The 22,464-nt window shown below is 42.1% G+C and overlaps 1 protein-coding gene and 2 pseudogenes across 4 annotated transcripts in view; 2 read left to right on the top strand and 1 right to left on the bottom strand.

The window, feature by feature from the left end:
• Positions 1-672: 672 nt before the first annotated feature.
• On the top strand, positions 673-1,360 carry LOC126951544 (60S ribosomal protein L26-like; annotated as a pseudogene).
• A 4,228-nt stretch (positions 1,361-5,588) lies between these two features.
• On the bottom strand, positions 5,589-7,887 carry LOC126951541 (putative transmenbrane protein RNF32-DT; annotated as a pseudogene). Its single transcript, XR_007724502.1, has one exon. The product of XR_007724502.1 is annotated as a putative transmenbrane protein RNF32-DT (transcript).
• The window catches only part of RNF32 (ring finger protein 32), a 36,347-nt gene continuing 21,770 nt past the window's right edge, over positions 7,888-22,464 (top strand). Inside the window, exons 1-4 of one of the 3 annotated variants that reach the window (XM_050785726.1) lie at positions 7,888-8,043; positions 11,020-11,111; positions 11,720-11,978; positions 21,545-21,687. In XM_050785726.1, the coding sequence (XP_050641683.1) occupies positions 11,097-11,111; positions 11,720-11,978; positions 21,545-21,687 (417 nt within the window). In that variant the 5' untranslated portion in view covers positions 7,888-8,043; positions 11,020-11,096. The other 2 variants (XM_050785727.1, XM_050785725.1) reach the window with 2 other exon arrangements.

Genomic DNA, 22,464 nt, shown 5'->3' with positions numbered 1-22,464 from the left:
AACAAACTGGACTGGGTCCAAAAGACGTTTGTTCACCTTTTGAGTAAACTGCAAAAGAAACAGAGAGAAGAGGAGGAGACAGATTCTGTCTCATGCTGTCTTTCTCAGATCTGTTGATTGGAAAACTGAGTCTCCTCTCTATCAAAGAAGAACGGTTTTTGCTTTCTAACCCCTTTTATCACTTTGGCTAAATGAATATTATCTTACAATGCCTTGTGATCCTGTTTTGATTATTTTAAACCTTTGACATATTTGACAGGCTTCCCAAAATCAAATTACAAATTGTCTTTTTTTGTTGTTACCTCAAACTAACTTTGGGATGCTACAGAGGACCCTTGCAGCATCCAAAAGACAGAGAAGCAAGATTATCTGCTACGTTAAGTTCATAAGCTAGTAAAATCCTAGAGTATCATGCCTTCGAGGAGATTCATGAAAGGGATGGAAAGGACTGACAAGCACTCTTGAATGCCAAGTTTCTGATAACTTTAGGGTCATATCGTTTAGACTGGGTATGAATTACCAGCACTCTAATGAACAGACTGCTGGTTTATGAAACTGATAATCCAATCAGGATAAAAATTAATTGAATACCAAGGAAATACTCTGCCAGATTTTCAAGCTAAGTCAGCCAGTACTGAAATGGTTATGATATGTGTTTTAGATGAACTCCATGATCCAAGTAAAATTTACCTATAATAACCCATCTAATAAACAGTGCTATGCACCTGAATTGGAGAAACAAAACTGATATTTAAGAAGATATAAATCTTCCATTTTGCTGCTATCACTGAAGTGAGAATGGCCAAAATGAACTTCAATCCCTTTGCAACTTCTGACCGAAGCAAGAACCACAAAAGGCATTTCAATGCACCTTCCCACATTTACAGGAAGATTATGTCTTCTCCTCTTTCCAAAGAGCTGGGACAGAAGTACAACGTGTGATCCATGCCCACCCAAAAGGATGATGAATTTCAGGTTGTATGAGGACACTATAAAGGTCAGCAAATTGGCAAAGTCGTCCATGTTTACAGGAAGAAATATGTCCTCCACGCTGAACGGGTGCAGCGGGAAAAGGCTAATGGCACAACTGTGCATGTAGGCATTCACCCCAGGAAGGTGGTTATCAATAGGCTACAACTGGACACAGACCACAAAAGGATTCTTGAACGGAAAGCCAAATCTCGCCAAGTAGGAAAAGAAAAGGGCAAACACAAGGAAGAAACAACTGAGAAGATGCAGGAATAAAGTTAATCTTACATACAAGCTTTAAAACTTGAAATGAAAAAAAGAAGATTTAAATCTAATGTTAAGGATGGACTCATGGAGAGCCTGGACAGATGCCTGGTCCTTCCTGAATCCTTAAAGCTTCTGTTATTAAAAGCTCTACACTCCACGGCCCATCATGGAAGAGATAAGATGATCCAAATAGAATATTGGCATGGTTAATGTTCTAAATTGCTAAAATGGTTTATGACCAATGTTTGGTTTGTCAAATCTATAATCCTGGGAAGGCAATCAAAACTTCATGTACATTTCTGCTACATGATAGGCCACTGATATAGTTTTAGAGGGATTTCATTCCATTGCCATTTTCAATGCATGTTTTCTGATTGTATAGAAGCTTTTCCATTCAAAAAGTCTCGTGCTGTAACAGTAGATAAAAGGTTACTAGGAAACATGTTTCTCTCATGGGACATACCTGGAAAGATTGCTAGTGATAGAGGTACTTGTTTCACCAGACAAGTTGTAAAACAATGAGATAAGGTATCATAGGTACAATCACATTAGTATAAGCTAACTGAAATGACTGGATTTCCTTGGTCTAAAGTACTGTGGATTGATAATAGATCCACTTCCACGTGGAAAATGTAAGTTGATCCCTTATACAATAGTCACTGAAGGCCTATGCTCCTAATAATAAAACCTCACACATCTCCTCCTCCTAAGCTCTGATATGACTAAATGCTGCAAGGCTTTGAGGCATTATGCCCAAGTGTTATTTTCACCAGGTAAAGAAAGCTTTCTATGGTCTACTGAGGACAATCAAACCCTACATTATCTAAAGCCTAGAAACTGAGTCTTCTGGAAACATCATCTGGGAAAGACTGCCCCTGCTACTTACACTGCAGCAAAACTTCAGGACCCTGAGCCTTGGGTTTACAATCTCACAGCTGAAACGGGCCCCTCCAGACTCTTCAATCTATACACCTGTTGGAGACCTTAAGGTAAAGCTAACCATGAAAGTTTCTCCCCAAAAGCAGACAGCATCCTAGATGTGGACAGCTCATGGATCAATACTTTTCTGCTATCATGAGACTCATCTCTCAATAGTTCCTTTGCTTGTGCCACTATGAATAAAACTGCAGAGGGGCCTCTCTTGCGTACTTGTGGGGTATACTTTTATTTGTGGAGAGTTTCATAGTCAACATTAAACATGGGCAACCTTACTGTACATCAATTTTAACAAACATAGCATACAAATGGCAAATAGGGGAAACTGTTGCAAGGAGAGGGAGCTCTCTGTATTTTTAATTTATCTGTAAAATTTATTGAGAAAATAAACCTATTAATTAAAATTATCTAGATGTGATCAGGAAACACCCTGTCTCTTGATATATTGAACATATTAGAGCATCAACTGATTCAATTTTTAGAGACATCCAGCTTTAGCCAAACTGGCTGAAACCAGTATATATGTTTATTTCCTAGGTTATTTTAGAGTTTCTACTAATAACCTGACATTTATGCTTTTACAAACCTGTCAAAACTTTCAGTTAAGGCAGAAAAATCACAAATGTCTGAAAGGAGTCCACATTACCCAAACACCTTTGATACAATCAGTATGCCTAATTTCTTTTGGCAACATTTTAAAAGTGGCTAGCATCTGGTGATCACAGTGTAGATAGCATGAATATCTTCATCATGCCAGATATTAAGGCATAGGACATTATTCTTTACCAAAGTGATAAATTACTTCTAAGTATATTGAATTCAACAACAAAGAATGAATTTGCTCCATTTTTTAAATTCAGAAAACAGTTTTTAAAGGCTCATTTGTTATACCCATGACTTTAAATTATAGAGTAAGAATGAAAACAAGATTTCTCCTCTCTTCTCCAGGGTCGGAAGTGCTTTCATCAGTGTTTCTCTACTACTATTTTAATGTTGACAGGAATGACGTAATCATCTTATGTCTGTTGCAGTATTTTTTTTAAATGCACTTTGTCAGAGGAGTGGAAACAACTCATCCTAAGCCCTTTTTCATTATTAAAAACAAAACAGAACTATAATATAATCTCAAGGAAAAAACACACTTCAGTAAGTTCCCACTAGTATACCTGAGACTTTACAGCAACTGCTGCTACAAAACACTAGGAGAGACTGGCAAATTTCCAAACAATTGCTGGTCCTCACATACAGAAAAAAAAAAACAGGAAGCGACTTAGAATTCTTTGAAAAAATAATCTGGGTGGAAACAAGTGTATTAGTTTGTTCTCATGCTGCTAATAAAGACACACTGGGACTGTGTAATTTGTAAAGGAAAGAGGTTTAATTGACTCACAGTTCCACATGGCTGTGAGGCCTCAAAATCATGGTGGAAAGCGAGCGGGAAGCAAGACAGGTCTTACATGGCAGCAGGCAAGACAGAGCTTGTGCAGGGCCACTCCAATTTATAAAACCATCAGATCTTGTGAGACTTATTCACTATCACAAGAACAGTATGGGGGAAACTGTCCCCATGATTCAATTCTCTCCACCTGGCCCTGCCCTTGACACATGTGGATTAATTACTACATTTCAAGGTGAGATTTGGGTGGGGACACAGCAAACCACATCAGCAAGTTTAGGAATAGAAATTGGTAATAAATATACAAGTGTGAGTAGAAAGTTAAAGGTAATACTGAAGATTAAGAAAAATAAATGGAAGGAGACGTGGTTTTGGTGAAGGTTAAAATTGAAAGCTAAATTAAAGATGAAACCCATGCCACCAATTTTTGCTCCTTAGGTTTGTTTTAGATGTCAAGGACTGTGTTAAGAAAGACAAGAGTCAAATATGTACTGAGTAGGTTTTGAGAATATTTAGTAGATAACAAAGGAGAAATGTGAGAGCATTAAGATATTAAAATGTGAGAAGGATATTGAATTAAGAACCATTCTGACCCTGCCTAGGCTTCCATTAGTGCAGTATTTAGAGACTAGGCAGGTGGGCAAACTCAAATCCCGTGGGTGTGATACATTAAGAATCCATAGGCTGGGCACGGTGGTTCACGCCTGTAATCCCAGCACTTTGGTAGGCCAAGGCATGAGGATCACCTGAGGTCAGAAGTTCAAGACCAGCCTGGCCAATATGGCGAAACCCCATCTCTATTAAAAAATACAAAAATTAGCCAAGCATGGTGGCAGGCACCTCTAATCCCAGCTACTCGGGAGGCTGAGACAGGAGAATTGCTTGAACCTAGGAGGCAGAAGTTGCAGTGAGCCAAGATGGCACCACTGCACTACAGCCTGGGCAACAGAGAAAGACGCTGTCTCAAAAAAAAAAAAAAAAAAAATCCATACAGTGCCAGCACCAGTCTCCAATAACGTGTCTCTAGTGTCATCATGAAAAAAACCCCAACCTCCACAAGATGGACTCCAACTGCCTATTCTAGTATTTGAACACTTTCTCTGAATTGCCTTCTACACAAGCAAAATAGAAGATTTTCCCTTCATATCAATGTCTTCCACTTAAATAGTCCACTATTGCCATCCATCTTGGGCTGCTCATGACTCTTTTTGTGACAATGTTTATACAACAGATCTCTTATGGTTACCACATGCAGCTTTCTTCTTAAGCATAGTGGAGTACAGAAGTGCATCTTAATCAGCCAAGCACACCAGTGCCCTTCTCCTCATGACTAAGCACAACCTCGTCATCCTTACCATCATGCACCTCTAATTTTCTCTTCCGTCTCCACTATTCCTAGGACATTCAATTAATGATTTTGAAATTCTAAAATAATCATGTGGGTGGCTACACAAATGGCAATGAACAGCACCATGGGGAATGTACTCAATAGCAGTTTTCTGAAGATGCAAACATGCTTTGTATACATGCAGTTTCTTAGGCCCATCTCAAAAAAAATCTTTTTAAAACAAAGGCATAACGTTAAAATATAAATCACTGACGACACGGTATTGGGGACAAGACAGGTTGACTATATATCTTAACCCTATCCAAGATGTTGCATTCTGATCATCTAACTCATTTCGACAGAATACACCATCTTGAAGAAGAATGAATGTATTATTCTTCAAATGTCAACTATGTTAGCTTTGTTTTTGTCAAGAATTAGAAAGCAATAAGGTTAAATTTTCAGTCAAGCCTATACTTAACACAAATCGATTGCACATTTCAAAATAGCTAGAATAACTTGAATGTTCCTAGTGTAAATAGACAGTAAATATTTAAGGGGATGGATATCTCAATTACCTTGATTTGATTATATGAATTTATCAAATTATCACATGTACTCCAAAAACATGTTCTTCTAATATGTATCAATAAAAAATAAATTTAAAAATAAAAAATTTAAAATATTTGTAGCTAACTGAAGAATGACCAATTTATTTTGAATAGAAAACATGCAGATAGAAAAACTATCATGAAAATTTAAAACTCGTGAACAAAGGGTAGGAATTTTAAAACGGTAATTTTTCTTAGAACTTTATGAAGTTCAAGAAAAATACCTTAAAACCAATATAAAGAATAGCAGGCACTGGACTAAGCAGTTCACCCACAATATCATGTTTTAATCTCACCACAGCCATAAGGCGGTAATAGCATGCCTAGTTATCATTCCAATTCTTCCTGTTGCAAGTAACAGAAAACCAGACCCCATCTGGCTGAAGCCAGTAAGTGAAAAGACTAACAGGAGGGCCAGCCTCAGGGTTCAAATACGTCACCAGGACTGGGTTGCGTCCCAGTCTCAGCTCTGCCAGTTCCTGTAGAATCCTCCTTCCAAGGTTCACAGGGTGGCTACCATAGCTTCAGGCCCTCACCTCATGATGACAAGACAGCAACACAGCCGCCATTTCATGTCTGTTCTCATTTCTACATTCAGTTAGAATTGAAGAAATTTTCCAGTAGCACCCACAAAAATACTGAGTCCACCTGGTTGGCCTACCTAGATATATCGCCAGCCCTGATTTAAGTCGCTGTGGTCAGGGGCTTGGATTTTCTGGTTTGCTTAGGCTAGTCATACATCCCATCCTAGGACTGAAGAAGCGCCAGGGCTGTTGCTTTGCTGGAGAGTGGCTAATGTCCCCTTTACAAATAAGGAGCTCATGGTTTAGGAAGATGAGCTTGCCACAAATCAGATACTTGTAAAATAAGTCAAAATTTGAACTTAAGTCTACTTATCTGAGCCCAAAGTCTTACAACCATTTATGGCTGTTAACCTAACACCTACGTCGTGGAATGGAAGAGTCCTAAGACTGCAAGGACCCTTCCTTTTCTTCCAGATCCAGTCTAAGTTGGTTGGTAATTTCTTCAGACCTTGCTTTCAGGGAAGTTTAAAAAAAAATTACTTGCATTTGTATATTTTCTTTGTATTTTCAGCCAAATTTCTTCTAATTAAAGTACAACATAAATTGAACCAACACAATAAAGTAATCGTCATTTTAAGAAAAAACAAACTTCTGCTGATTTCTGCTTCTGGTCATGGAGTGTGAGGGACCAGATTTAAGTTCTTAAACAACTACAAAATCAGACCAAAAAATACAATGGTTTCCAGTCATTGGACGACAGGCAGTGCAGGGCTGTGATCCTTAAGAGAAGGGAAGCAGCGAGCCAGGAGTTTCCAGGCCACAACCCAAATGGAGGCCAACAGAGTAACAGCAGAGGATACAGAGAGAGGGTTCCAGGGGCCAAGACGCAATCCGAGGGGAAGCCCTTCCGTGGAGAGCTGGAGTCCTGGAGCGGCCTTCTCGAGTCTTCCCGAGCAGGTCTGGGCAGCGAGGAAACATCGAGGCTGGAGTGAGCCAACCGGAGAAAGAACAGCCCCGAGCTCACAGGGGCGGGGAAGAGTTTCAGCTCGCGGCAGTCCCTGGGAGGAACAGCGAACTATTTGGGGCGTCGAGTAAAGCACCGGAAGGCTCCGCTCAGGAGCGTGAACAGCATCGCCTGCTGCAAGCCTGGAAAGGAACGCGTTGCCTCGTCACTGCGATGTGTCACACGCGGCTCAGTCACCTCGGGAGCAGGAAAAGGCCAGCGGGCCACGCAGGGATCACCGGGGCCCGCATCCAACGCAAACGGCCAGGCCCACGAAACAGGAAACACAACCCGCAGCGAGAAGCAAAGGGATCCACAGAGAGGGGCCAGGAGTCACGGACGACGCCAGGCAGTCGGCGCCCACGCTTCCGCGGGCCAGGACGCCCGAGAGGCACAGGGGGACCGGGGAATGCCCCAGAAAACTGCCCTCGACTAAAAGCGCAGCGAAGGGGCGGTGCGCTCGAGACCCTGGAACGGGAACGACCACAGACACGCAGGGAAACGACCGGGTCCCAGGCCCAGGTGGGCGGGCGGCTGAGGAGCGTGGCTGCACCCACAAAGCCGCCAGCGGCTGCGGACTACAGCGAACCCGGCGCGGGACTCGGCCCTCACGACACGAGTCACTGCATGAGGCCTGGGCGGCTGCACGCCCCTGCGCGTCAGCCCGCGGCGCCCAAACACCCTGCCAGGCAATCCCCAAACACGCCCGCAAAGCGAGCCTCGACTGGCACGCACCTGCGTCTCGACGCTGACGGCGGGCGCGGGGCTGAGGCCGGTGAGCATGCGCAATGTGGTGTGGACCGGGCGTGGCCGGCAAGCATGCGCAGTGCGGGCCGGGCGGGGCTGGCGAGCATGCGCAGTATGGGGCAGGGCGGGGCTGGCAAGCAAGCGCTAGGGGAGCCAGCGCGGAGGCGGGCGTTGCTACGGCAACGGCGGGCAGGCGGCCGGGGAGTTGCCAGAGGGAACCCGGGCATACATCCCTGGGTTCCGGTGTTCCCGGCGCAGTCAAGGCACGGAGAGGCTTTGGGCGGGGGCGGAAAGAAGGGCGGCCCGCCAGGGGGTCCGTGGACTCGCTTTGGCCTCCTCCGAGGCGGGCCGGCGATGGCCGCAGCTGTGAGGCGAGGTCGGGTCCCGTAGCGGCGCGCAGCCTCCTCGGGGGACTCGGGGTCCTGGTTGGTTTCCACAGCTCTTCCTGAGGGTACGAATTTACGGCGGCCTAAAACCTTAGAATAATGATGCCACGTCGGTAATTTGAGAACCCAGTAGGACCCGCTGTCATCAGGGGCCCCAGGCGCAGGGTGGTGTCGGCTTTCAGGGGAATTGGAGCCTCGTCGCCGCGCGCCTCCGGCATGAGTAGGATCTCAGAAAACGGTCAGCGGGGTTCGGAAGGCAGGAGATAAACACCAAGACCCTACTAGAATTGCATCTTTACGTCCTAGGCTTGGTCTCGTGTACTTTTCTTGAGCGTGTTTAATTAGCTGAAATCACTTGCTTTGGCACCCCAACGGTCGTTTTTGCCACCAAGCTCTGCCTCTTGAGCGTTTAATACTGGGATTTACAAAGCAACGTGTTCCTGTTCATCTTAGCTTTCAATACTGGGCAAGGGTTACGTTTCTAACCCTGCCAGTGCCACAGGCTCATTATGTATTGAAGGACTCACCTGGTGTTTGGTTTTCTCATTTATAAAGTGGAGCTGGACTAGATATCTGAAGCGTTTTCAATACCTTTAAATTCTAAATTTTAAACTCTAAAATTTAATGATACCGTAGGACTTTAAAAGAGTACAGGTTTCAAAGCTCCTCACCTTGATATTAGTGACAGTGGCCTACCGTGTAGAAACTTGAGATTAAACTGCGCACTGCAGATACCACCCGACCGTTTTTAGTGTGATGCACGCTATCTTCTGCAGCTTATAGGCTTTTTGGAAACAGGAACTGAGAAAATTCTGGCAGTGATCTTGCAGGATTTTAAATTCTTTCCACCATTTCTCCAAGTTCAGTTGTCTTGATGAGATATGGGGTGGAACTTCTTTCAAACATCTCTCGATGCCAGAATTGAACGGGAACAGGGAACGGTTGTAGTAAGAACCATCATCAAAGCCTCTGCAGGACTTGAGCAGCGACTGACGTTTTTACTCCTAACCCTGGATATCAGAGATTTGGTTCCACTGTGCTTTTCTGTCTCTGCACTCACGCCTTAGTGAGTTTGTTCTTTCGGTTGGAGTAATTTAATACAAGTGTTAGTCCTTAGATTATATTGGATTAATTTCTCTTGGGATTAATTTCTATTTTTACAGTTAGGCCCTCAATACAGTAAGTCCTCACTTAACATCATCCATAGGTTCTTAGAAACTGGAGCTTTAAGCCATGCAGTGTACAAGGAAACCAGTTTCACCATATGTTAATTGATATAAATAAGAGGTAAGTTCCCACAGCACATTCCTGGTCACAAAAACATCACCAAACTTCTAAGTAAAGACCGAAGCACTTCTAATATGAAACGCTGAAATACATATAAGCTCTACATACATTTAAGAAAGATCATTACCCAATTTCTGGTGAATCCATGAGTGACCAGGTCGTGGAGGGGCTGCGTTAAATCAAAGGTAATGTTGGCCAAGCCAAAGCTCTGAAGCGCCTCCCCCTACCATGTAGTTTCAAAACAACAGCCAATTCTCAGCCCGCTGGGCCTTTCCTACTGCATCAGGTATTGTCCTGCATCTCTGTGTGATTACCGTGTGCTTTACGAATTTTTATTTTACAATAATTTGTATCCCTCCATTTTCCAACCTCCTTATTCCAGTTCAGGGTGGCAGGGGACTGAGCCCATCCAGGCAGCTCAGGACCAAGGAGGGCAACAGCCCTGGAGAGGACGGCATCCCATGGCAGGGCACACTCAACACTCACAGTTACTCAGACGGGGACATGCCAGTGAGCCTCACGTGCACAGCCTTGGGATGTGGGAGGAACCCGGGGTGCCTGGAGGAAACCCACAGCACGTGGGGAGAACGTGCAGACTCCACACAGTGGCCCCTGCCGGGGATCAATTTCTTTTCTCATCAACGTTACAAGGAAACGATGTTAGAAGAAATGTGTTCGAGGGCCTCCTGTGCCAGTTCTTAGATTACTTGAATAACTTTCTATTTCTCCTCATCACAGTATATTTTGAATACATCTGTCTTCATAAAATACACCATGTCCAAAATCTAGAAGGGCCAATTCCAAACTATTCCACCAGCTTTGAAGGGAATTGAAGCAAGAATAACAACAGTAAGTTCTGTGTGAAAAGACCTACTTTAGATACTTCAAAGGTCTCATTAATCCTTGCGGCAACCCTGCAAAGCCAGCATTGTTAGACCTGCTTTATAGATGAGGATCATGAGGCTCAGCTGTGGTTCAATATCTTGTGCAGCAAAGTGGTGGAATTCAGTTGGAACTCAAGTTGGTCTGTCCCCATATTCTGTACTTCTGTGTTCTGGAGAGACTGAAGTTAGCCAGTGTTCCTCTTGCGTTCCAGTTTCTTCATTGTTCCCTTTCTCCCCAAAAGAAGCATATCATGCTGATTTCCAGCCTGCCGGTTCTTTCCTCCTACCTGCAGTGTGCCATGTTCATTTCCCTCTACGTATCTTTCAAATGCCAGTTTAACTAGTTTTTCCGTTACAAGTCTCCAGTGTTAGCCTGAAATTTTGTAGTACTTGTGTATCATGTTATATTTAGCAATGGATTAATTCCTAGTAATTAACCATTTGTATTAATGTGTCCTCAGGAGCTCAGGGCTGAACTGTTTGAGGACAGGGATGAGTCGAAGCATAATTGACTTGAGTTCACCCCCTTCCTCCAGAACCAGAATGTGTAACTTAGTGCCACCCTGTAGCAGGCATTCCTGCCGCTTCATGATCTGTTAGACTCTTACAGATCGTCCTCACAAACTGCATAGGTTTTTCTGTGCACTGTAGCTTTGACTTTCTGTTGACCATGTCTTTGCAGCAGAAGAATAGAAGGAAGGTGATGTGATGTGATGATAGAATTTGTGATAGCCAGGCAACAACTTTTCCTGATTCGGCATGTTAAAAAATAAGGTACACTATTCTTTTCTTAAACATACATATTATTTGACTCATGAAATGTATTTTAATTCAGCCATTTGAGAGTATAAAAACTAGTTTACAAACCCTGCTTCAACTAGGAATTGTCAGCAGGAATGGGCAATGCCAAGTGTGGCATGGGGCAGTGGATAGGCCGATGGAAAAACAATCTCTGGTGATATTTACTGCAGGCATCTCTTAGCTGTTTGGTGATTTTTATTCTGCACAGGAAATTACCAAGTTTTCACAAAAAGGCATAAGCTGAAATGGCAAGAGTCTCCTTAGTACTTGCCTGGAGTCTAATTTAATTATAGTGAAGCAGCATGGGTTTGTTTAGGCATGCACAGGTTTATAGGTCATAATGAATTTATTCATATTATAATTAAGCCTTTAGTAATTAAATGAAAAGATATTCCTGTATTGTTAACATAAATGCTGAGACAAGGGTCTGCTCCTGCTTAGGTAAACAATGAGTCAAGCGTTCCTTACTATTTGATTTGTTCGTATGTGCCATCAAAGTTGAGTATTGAAGCCTCAGTTCTCTTTTAAATGATATATTACATAATATTCATCTAAATATGACTTTTTTTCCTACCTTTTAGGGTCACTCATCTAAGAAAGATAACTTGGCAGTCAATGCAGTTGCTTTACAAGATCACATTTTACGTGATCTTCAACTTCGAAATCTTTCAGTTGCAGATCATTCTAAGACACAGGTACAAAAGAAAGAGAACAAATCTCTAAAAAGAGATACAAAGGCAATAATAGATACTGGACTTAAAAAAACTATGCAGTGCCCCAAACTAGAAGATTCAGAAAAAGAATATGTTCTTGATCCCAAACCACCACCATTGACTTTGGGTAAGCTGATGTAGTCATTCATCTTTTGGCTTATTAGGGCTAAAAAATCTGTTGAGATTAATAGTATAATTTTTTATGTTACAGAAATAATTTATTTATAATTATACAGAGAGGTATGTATGTATTGAAGGTGTGTATGTATTGAAGTTTAAAAATGATAGGGGACCTTTAGAGCAAGAAGGCAATAAGTAAATGGCAAGTAGGATAATAAGTAAAAATGGGAGAACAAAAGAAATATCTGTTGATTCACATTGATAAAAATAAATGAGTAAATAAATGGTGGAAAAGAAAAATCCCTTATAGTAGAATGAATATAACTCATAGAGATAGTAGACAGGGGATAGAAAATCACCTTTGGCAAACACCACAGTAATGATCATCATTACTGAAATTAGGAATGAGAAAAATTATGTGCAGACACAGAATATTGAGGTAGTTTCTCCAGAGATGCAAGTACATGGCAGGGAGAAAAACAGTAACTTCACAGTTACTTCAGCTGTACAGTTGTAACACTTGGCAGGCAGCGCCTGCACCAAGTAATCCTAGTTAGGTCAGCAGTAACGCACGGGCCAGCCTCACGTGTCTCCTGCTGAAAGGTGCAACAGCACTTCTGTGGCATTCTTACAAAAATGCATATTTGAATTTAATCATGAGGAAACCTCAGACCAACCCAAGTGAAAGACATTCCACACAGTTCCTTGCTAGTACTCTTCAGAAGTGTCAAGTCAACAGAAGCAATTGAAGACCTAGAAACTGTTCCAGATTATAGGAGACTCAGGACATAGCTGCAAGTGCAGTCTGTGATCCTGGATCAGATCCTAGTTCCGAAAAAAGACATGAGTGTGACAGAGAACCAGACCTGCAGAAGGCATGTAGGCTAATTGATAGATTATAGCAACATTAATTTCATGGTTTTAATCTTTGTACTAGGGTTATATAAAAGGTTAACATTTGGGTTTAGGAACATATGATAATATTTTCTTTTTACAAGTGTGAATATTTATTTAGAATAAGACCAAAACTTGCAACAAATTAGGAATTTCAAAAAACATGAAATATATCCTAAACAAAAATCAATAAAAATAGCAATAATATTTTGTATTAATTAGCTTTCTGAAATATCTCTATAATACTTTTTCCATCTCTTTTGATTGCTGGATACTCTTTGATCATATTTTCATGTGACAATAATTCTGTAATGTCATTCTCTATAGAAATAAGTCAGCCTTACCTCCGTCATGGCTGATTGAAATTCTTTCCTTACGATAGGTGGGATGCATATAGCATGCAACTTGACACACATTCTTACTGTGTGTAGTATTGCTACAAGTTTGTGCCTGTAAATAAAGGCATGCAGATCAATTCCATTTCTTCTAATTAATAAAAGAAAGGACATGTATTATGCATTTATAATTGTAAATGCTGTTTTTAAATATATTAGTTTCCCAGTGCTGCCGCAACAAATTAGTACAAACTGGGTGGGTTAAGTTTTCTCAGTGTCCTGGAGGCCAGAAGTCTAAAGTGGCGCCATTGGCAGGGTTCTATGGGAGAATCCTAACTTACTTTTCCCTGGTGGTTCCTGGCATTGCTTAGCTTGTGGCAGCATCACGCCAGTCTCTGTCTCTGACTTCACACAATCTTCTTCTCTACATGTGATTGTACCCTCCCTTTCCTCTTCTTATAAGGGTACCATTCATTGGATGTAGGGCCAACTTTAAACCAGTATGACCTCATCTTAACTACATCTGCAAAGACCCTATTTCCAAATAATGTCAACATCCTGAGGTTCCAGGTGAACAAGAATTTTGAGATGACGCTATTCAACCCAGTACATCAAGTATGCCCCTGATAGGGGAGAACTTCCATTTAGATTTGGCATCAATGAGAACAGAATCCTTCACTTACATTTGTTGTCTGGAAGACTTTTTCACAACATCAAGCTGAGTACTTTTCATACTTTGTTCCTTATCCATTACTCACGTATATTACTGTGTTGATAGGTGCAAGAGGTCTTTTGATAGCTCACAGTGGCTAGGCTATGGTTTGAATGTTTGTCCCCTCCAAAGCTCATGTTGAAATTTCATTTTGTTTTGTTTTACTGAGATGGAGTCTTGCTCTGTTGCCCAGGCTGGAGTGCAGTGGCACAATCTCGGCCCACTGCAACCTCTGCCTTCTGGGTTCAAGCGATTCTCGTGCCTCAACCTCCCAAGTAGCTGGAATTACAGGTGTGTGCCACCATACCCTGCTAATTTTTGTATTTTTAGTAGAGACGGGGTTTTGCCATGTTGGCCAGGCTGGTCTCAAACTCCTGACCTGAGGTGATCCACCTGCCTCAGCCTCCCAAAGTGTTGGGATTACAGGTGTGAGCCACCACGCCTGGCCTGTTTTTTGATTTTTTTGTTTGTTTGCTTTTTGTGTGTGTTTCTTCTTTTTTATTTATTTTTATTTCAATAGCTTTTGTGGTACAAGTGGTTTTTGGTTACATGGATGAGTTATATAGTGGTGAATTCTGAGATTTTAGTGCACCTACCACCAGAGTAGTGTACATTGTACCTAAAGTGCAGTTTTTTTAATCCCACACCCCTCCCACCCTCTGCCTTCTGAGTCTCCAATGTTCATTATACCATTCTGTATGCCTTTGCATACCCATACGTTAGCTTCCACTTATAAGTGAGAGCATACAACATGAGTTACCTCACTTGCAATAATGACCTCCAGCTCCATCCAAGCTGCTGCAGGAGACATTTTTTCATTCATTTTTATGGCTGAGTAGTGTTCTATGGTGTATATATACCATATTTTCTTTATCTACTCATTGGTTCATGGGCACTTAGGTTGGTTCCATATCTTTGCAGTTGTGAATTGGGCTGCAATAAACATACGTATGCATGTGTCTTTTTCATATAATGACTTCTTTTCCTTTGGGTAGACACATCCTTTGTGTTGTTTGTTGGCCTTTATCTAATTATAGGATTTCCCTTTTAGCAAGTTGCTAGAGGTTTTTTTTCTTGCTGATTTGTTTGAGTTCCTGGTAGATTCTGGATACTAGTCCTTTGTTGAGAATTCTTCATACTGTTTTTACAACCTTTTGTAAATCTGAAATTATTTTATACTGAAAAGTTAGAAATATGATTTTTAAATGGTGGGCGTAGAAAATAGGTTTGGTTGAGGACCATGTGTCCTAGCACAGGTCAGATGGATCTGGAGGTGCTGGAAGGCCTGTTGTGTTGGAGTCGCACAAGGTGGAGGGGACCTCTTCCCACAGCAGTGGCAGGGGAGATGTTTGATGCTGTCTTCCTCTGAACTTCTGCTAACAAGCTTGTTGTCTTCTAGAAAACAGTGTGGCTCATGAACATGTTGAGACTTGGAATAATGTCATACAACAGTTTAGTGAAGATCCTCTGTTGTGCCTGTGTGGTTTAAAATGTAGATGACCAAATAGTTTCATCATAATCAATCTTAATCAGGAAAAATTTAAATTAGACATAAAGAGGAACGTCCCAATTTGGAAAATAAGTAAAGTTATTAAGGAAAATGCATGAGACCTTTTTTCAGGACCTCTTTATGGAAAAAATCTTGATTGTGCATATTAGTTACTAATGACATTGAACCATATGCTCTTTACTATCTATATGTAATATTCCACTTGGATTTCTGTCTTTTCTTGCTGATTTACTGGAGTTCTTTGCATATTCTACATAGTAATCTCTTGTTGATTTAGCCAGTGAAAATATCTTCTGTTCTTTTACCATCTTTTAAATTATATCTGTCGTTTTATATTGAATACAATTTTCATTCTGATTAATGTTAAATCCATTGTTTTTGTTTTTGTTTTTTACTTTATTGCTGCTTGGGGGAGACTTAAGATTTTCTTCACCATTCTGAGAGTGCAACCTTGTGATCCGCCCGCCTCGGCCTTGCTGGGATTTCTACATTTTCTTTAACCTTTTACATTTCACATTTAGATGTCGCCACAGTTTGTGTTGCTTATGATACTGGGAAAATCGTGGTTAAATGAGGTTAAAGCATGTTCTGTTCTCTCCTTCCAAGGCTTCTGCTTCTATGTCAGTATTGCACTGTTTTGATTAATAGAGTCTTGTTATATGTCTTAATAGCTGCTAGGAAAAGACCTTTCCTCTTTTTTTTCCTCTAAAGCTGCCCCATTTTCTACATAAAATTCTGCTGGAGATGTTTTTTGAATTGGATTTGTAGATGGGGGAAATACCGTATTTACAATGTTATCATCTGATCCACAAATATGGTGGCATCTCACACCATTTAGATCTTTTTGTCTCCGACTTCTAAGGGTTTTCTGAGCAAGTCAGTTGATCTCTGCAGTGATTCTTATTGTCTGTGCCTTTCTACTTTTATGCCCCTTCTTCTTTTGCCCCGCTTTGTTTTCAATCTGGACAGGATCTCCTGAGCTGTGGTGAATACACGTAGTAATACCTAGCGTTTCTGTCTTGTTCCTGAACCTAACACATTTCATTTCCCTACTTATGTGATGTTTGCCCTTTGTTTATTGTTCTGTTTTGTGGTGTTTGTTGGCCTTTATCTAATTATAGGATTTCCCTTTTAGCAAGTTGCTAGAGGTTTTTAAACTCATTAATAGGTGTATTTTTTTAGGTGCTGTTTTCCTGCAACTTTTCAGATGAACATGTTTGTTGTGGGTTTTCTCCTTGAGTTCATTTGTGCCGTAAATTACAGTGACAGACTCTGATATTGAATCTTTGTGCATAGCTTGAATAAACCCTACTTGCCCATGGTGTTTTTCAAATTCACTGTTGCATTCTGATAACTAATTCTCGTTCAGGATGTTTGACGTTTAACCATGGATTACCCTGGACTATGATTGTCCTTGTCTGGTTTTATTATCAAAGCCATATAAGCTTCGCCAAATAAGTTGGGCAGTGTTCCCTCTTGTTCAGTATTCTGGAATAACAGAAAATAGGGATGATATGTTCCTTAAAAGTTTGGGTAACTCAATTGTAAAACCATCTGGGCCTGAGGCTCTTTTGTTCCTTTAAGTGGGGTGAGGAGAGGTGATGGATTAGGATGCGTTTGGCTGCAAGTATACGAACAACACACTGAAAGTGATGTCAGCCTTAACGGTGTGTGTCATTGTTCACAGCAGTTCTGGTTTGGTGGCTTATTGATGTTTGCCGGGACCAGCCTCCTTCCGGTGCTGCCGTCGGGTGCTGCTGCCCTGTGCATGGACACAAGAGGGTGCACAGCCCCAGGGTCAGTCCTCAACAACAAGGGATGAGCTGGAAAGGCAGGGGAGAAAGTTCCCAACAGACCTTCCTTCCGCTTCACCTGAGATGGCCACATGCCCATTGATAGTCTAAAAATTGGCAAAGGGTAGCAAGACTTCCATGACGTGCTTAGATCCATCAGTAGACCTCTGTGAGGCTGAGCCCATTTCCACTGATGTGCAGTGTGGTTCTGCAGGCAAGATGAGCGCTGGATGTGCTACTGATTTTCAACATTATTGCCTTGTGGCCAGAGAACACAGCAGTTTGCTGAAATCTGTCAATACAATTATTTACCTTCCCTCCTGTTCTAAGGTCTTGATTAGTTTATAAATATAAGGCCAGGTTTGCATGATGGGGAGATGTGGATGCTTGAAGTTGAAGCAGTTGGCATTGACCATAGCAGAGTCTGGAGTGTGCAGCAAGCGCCCACCCAGGTCTAAGAGGAGCAGTGGCGCCGGGTCCCCGTCTCTCCCTGAAGAGGAGCAGTGGCGCTGGGGGCCCCATCTCTCCCTGAAGAGGAGGAGTGGCGCCGGGGGCCCCGTCTCTCCCTGAAGAGGACGAGTGGCGCTGGGGGCCCTGTCTCTTCCTGCTCCCACACCTTGAGCCAAAAGCAAAGAGCTGGCCTGAGGCAGCGCCCCTCCTCTGCAACCTCAGTCTCAGCCTCTTCAGTCTTACTGTTTCCTTTGTTTCTCTGCAGGCCAAGTGCTCTCTCACTAATGGCCATCTGCACATCCTTTTCCTCCATCTAGAAAACCTCCCCCTTCACCCACTGCTGTTACTCTTCACCCTGCGGGTCTCCATTTAATGCCACTTTGGTCAGGTAACCTTCTCTGGGGTCACGGCTCCTCATCCAAGCCCTGCATGCCATTCTCCATAGCGGTCATCACACTTGTAGCTGCTTGATTCTTACCAGAAGCTCCATGGGCATAGTTCCAGAAGTAAAATAGTTCTATGAGGATTATAACAGAAAGTGTAGCAGTCCCTTGACCTTTTTGGGGCATTACTCTAAAGCAGTCATTTTCAAATCCTTTGGTTCATTCTTCTGGTATTATTTTTTTTTTTTTTTTTTTTTTTTTTTTGAGTCTTGCTCTGTCACCCAGGCTGGAGTGTAGTGGCGTGATCTCAGCTCACTGCAACCTCTGCCTCCCAGGTTCAAGCGATTCTCGTACCTCAGCCTCCCAAGTAGCTGGGATTACAGGTGTGCACCACCACACCTGGCTAATTTTTGTATTTTTAGTAGAGACAGGGTTTCACCATGTTGGCCAGGCTGGTCTCGAACTCCTGACTTCAGGTGATCTGCCCACCTCGGCCTCCCAAAGTGCTAGGATTACAGGTGTGGGCTACCACGCCCAGCCCTATTTTTAATATTTCTAAATAACATGTCTGCACTGCTGTTTTGTTAATTTTCAGTTCTGGATATCTCTTCTTACTGTAGAAGATCAAGATTTAGCATAATGTTTTCATAACTTGTGGTTAGACTAATATACATTCAGTGTTTACTCTGTTACAATTCCGTGACTTCACTCACAGCTGAGCCATGTGGTATTCTATATTACAATTTCCTTCTCAGACATTTTTCTATTTTCCCTGAAGTTATGTCTTATTTTTTCACATGTTTTAGTTTCCTCTATCATCACTCATCACTGATTCATCCTTAAAATCTCCAGAAATACATTCTCTCAATACATTAAAATATACCAGGGTACTTTATGGATGAGGACGTTGCTTCTGGAATCCTCTGTGGTTCTCTCCCCTGGCCCCTCCCCGGGCTCCCTCTTGAGCAGCATCCCGGGACCCCAGGGTCTCTCCTTGGATTCTCTCTGCCTGGACGTCATGGCGGCCTCCTCCGTGGTTTCTGCCCTCGCGGTTGCGAAGCTCCTCTGTCAGTAGCTCGCTGGGGGAGTGCGGAGGAGACCCAGACAGAAGCTCACGTGCATAGCAATGTCTTTGTTCTTTTCTCACATTTGATTGTAGCTAATAAGGAATCTTGATATGGAAATCTTTCCTGCCTCCGAATTTTGAAGGAATTGTCTTCTCCTGTCTGGAGTGCTGTGGATGAGTCTGATGCAGTTCTGATCCTGATCCTTTTTTGAGGCCTGTTTTTTTTTTGAGTCTGCTTTCTGTCTCCGAGATTCTCACAGTAATGGGACTCGGTGTTCTGGGTACTTGCTGGGCCCTCTCAAACCAGAAGCTCATGTCCTTTGCTTCTGGGAGATGTTTTGGACTATTTTCTTTAAAATTTTTACTTCCCATTTTCCATGTTTTCTTTCTAGAATGCTAGTTTTTCAGATGTCACACCACCACCTAGACCGGTCCCTTGATTTTCTTATTTTCTGTCTCCTGATATGTTTTTCTGTGAGATTACAGTCACGTGCCATATAGCAGTGTTTCAGTCAACAACAAACTACAGTGGTCCCATAAAGTTATAATGGAGTTGAAAAATTTCTACCACTTTGTGACATCTTGATAACTCTGACCCTATGTAGGCCTAGGCTAATATGTGTGTTTGTGTCTTCGTTTTTAACAAAAAAGTTAAAAAAAAAATTTGAGGCTGGGTGCGGTGGCTCAAGCCTGTAATCCCAGCACTTTGGGAGGCCGAGATGGGAGGATCACGAGGTCAGGAGATCGAGACCAGCCTGGACAACATAGTGTTTTAAGCTAAATGTTATGCAAAAGAGTCAAAAAGTTAAAAAATTTAAAAGTTTAGAGAGTAAAAAAGTTATAGTAAGCTAACTTTATTATTGAAGAAAATACATTTTTACAAATTTAGTGTAAGTATAGACTGTTTATGAAGTCTACAGTGGTGTATAGTCATGTCCTACGCCCTCACACTCACACATCACTCACTCACTGACTCACCCAGAGCAACTTCTAGGCCTGCAAGCTGCATTCATGGTGAGTGCTCTCCACATGCACCATTTTTAACCTTTATACATATTTTTACTGTACCTTTGCTGTGTTTGGATGCACAGATCCTTACCATTGTGTTACAGTTACCTGCAGTATTCAGAACAGTAACATGCTGTGCAGCTGTGCAGTCTAATCAGCCGTACCGTGTAGCTTTGATGTGTGGTGGGCTGTACCAGCTAAGCACGTGTACATACGCTGTGATGTTAGCAAGACGACCAAATCACCTAACGGCACATTTCTTAACAATCGCCTGTTGTTAAGCAACTCCAGACTGTATCTCAGCTTTCTCTTCCAGCCTTTCAGTGGACGTTCACATTTCTACTCTAAAAGCCCAAGAGCTCTTTCTGTACTCAAAGTGTCCCTTCATAGCTTCCTGTCATGTTTTGTTAATGTAACATTTTGTCTTCTATTTCTGAAGATATCCTTGTAGGTCAATGCCTTTGTATGCATTGACCCTTCTTTGAGGTGCGGGGAGGTGGTAAAAGGTGACACTTCACTTCCTGCATTTTGCCTGAGGATATTGCAGTTGCTTTTCAAGGCAAGTGTTTCCCACCGCACTGTCAGCTCGATGCCAGTCAGCACATGCTGGGTACCCATGTGTTATTGAAATAAGAACTTTATTCTGACCATGATGATACGTCACAGGAAGGTTTTAGCAGAGGAGGTGCAGGATTGATGTAGAGGCCACTGGTGGCAGAGCAAGGTGAACTGGGAGAGGCAGTGCTGAGGGCTGAGGCAGGTGAGAACTGGGAGAACCTTGGGCCAATACGTGTGAACAATTAGTATTCCTCAGTTTTTCTTTCATAAAATGGGATATCATTCTTGCTTGCCTTATTGAATTATTGGGAAATGAAATAAGGTATGGGAAATTCTTTGTAAATAAAAAACAAGTGTATTGAAAACGTAAGGTATTATTACCACTGACTTCTGTGCCCTCGTAGGAAAACAGCGTCCTCTGAACAGTCTGCCATTTGTATCTGTGGGTCTGGCATTCACAGATTCAACCAGCCACAAATCAAAATTTTAACAAAGGAGTAAAAAATAACAATAGGACAATCAAAATAATACCAATTAAAAACAATATAGTATAACAGCTATTTACATAGCACTTGCATTAGGAATTATTGGTAATCGAGATGATGGGCAGTATACAGGAGGATATGCATGGGTTGTATGCAAATATTCCACCATCTTCTGTCAGGGACTTGAGCATCCTTGAGACGTCCTGGAACACTTTCCTTGTGGATACCAAGGGACAGCTTCTATTATGAAATAAAGTATGTGATCTATATGTAGTTCTTTAATAATTGTTTGCAAATGGTGTCATTAAAATTATAGGTGGGTGCCATATGCTAAAAGACATTCTAACTGCTGTCTGTGCTGTCTGCTGTCTTCCTTTAGCACAGAAGTTGGGCCTCATTGGGCCTCCACCACCTCAGCTGTCATCTGATGAATGGGAGAAGGTGAAACAGCGCTCCCTCCTGCAAGGGGACTCGGTGCAGCCGTGCCCCATCTGTAAAGAAGAATTCGAGCTTCGACCTCAGGTGTTTAGCGTATGAGGGTGAGCTAGAGAAATCCTGGGCTGTTTCCTAGGGATGAGGCCCAGAGCTGGAGCCTAAGATTCCAGGCTTCCTTTTCCCAGTTTCATCCTCTTGTGTGAGCCTCACACACTTCCATTTTCTTTTCCATTAATTAAAGTGTGTGAAGAGCTAAACACCCTCATTAAATAGTTTTGTTTGTTTACTGACTGGTATTCTCAAGTACTAACGTTTGTACAAAAGGAATGTTTCTGTTCAACAGGCCCCATGTGGCTGTGCAGACAACTGGGGGCTTCCCAGGAGCAGCTGTGTCCCAGTGCGGGAAGGATGAAAGCAGAGGAACTCTTACGTTGTTTTGTGATTTGAGTCAGAAAAGAAAAGAAAAAAAAAACTGTGCTTGAATGTCTCCAAAGAATTTATGAGAAAATCTTTAAGAAAAGTAAAATCTTTTAATGATTTCTATTCATGAAACTTTACCATAGTAAGATTGATGATACTACTCTGGGTTAACAGATAATACACATACACACACACACACACACACACACACACACAGAGAGAGAGAGAGAGAATGCATGTAGGGTTTTTTTCTATACATATTTTGTCTGCCTAACTAAAAAAACAGTCTCTTGAAGTTGGGGACACTTAGATTTATCAGAAGTGTGTGTGTGTGTGTGTGTGTGCGCGCGCGCGCTTGTGCACGATTGCCCTGTAATGATTTCCCACGGAGTGTGGCATGACGCTTCCTGCATAGCAGGCCCTCAGAGATTTGCTGAGAAAATA

Source organism: Macaca thibetana, chromosome 3, assembly GCF_024542745.1.
Source record: "Macaca thibetana thibetana isolate TM-01 chromosome 3, ASM2454274v1, whole genome shotgun sequence".
Taxonomy (NCBI): Eukaryota; Metazoa; Chordata; class Mammalia; order Primates; family Cercopithecidae; genus Macaca; species Macaca thibetana.
The sequence above is the reverse complement of the archived record's forward strand: the minus strand, read 5'-3'. Positions and strand labels throughout refer to the sequence as shown.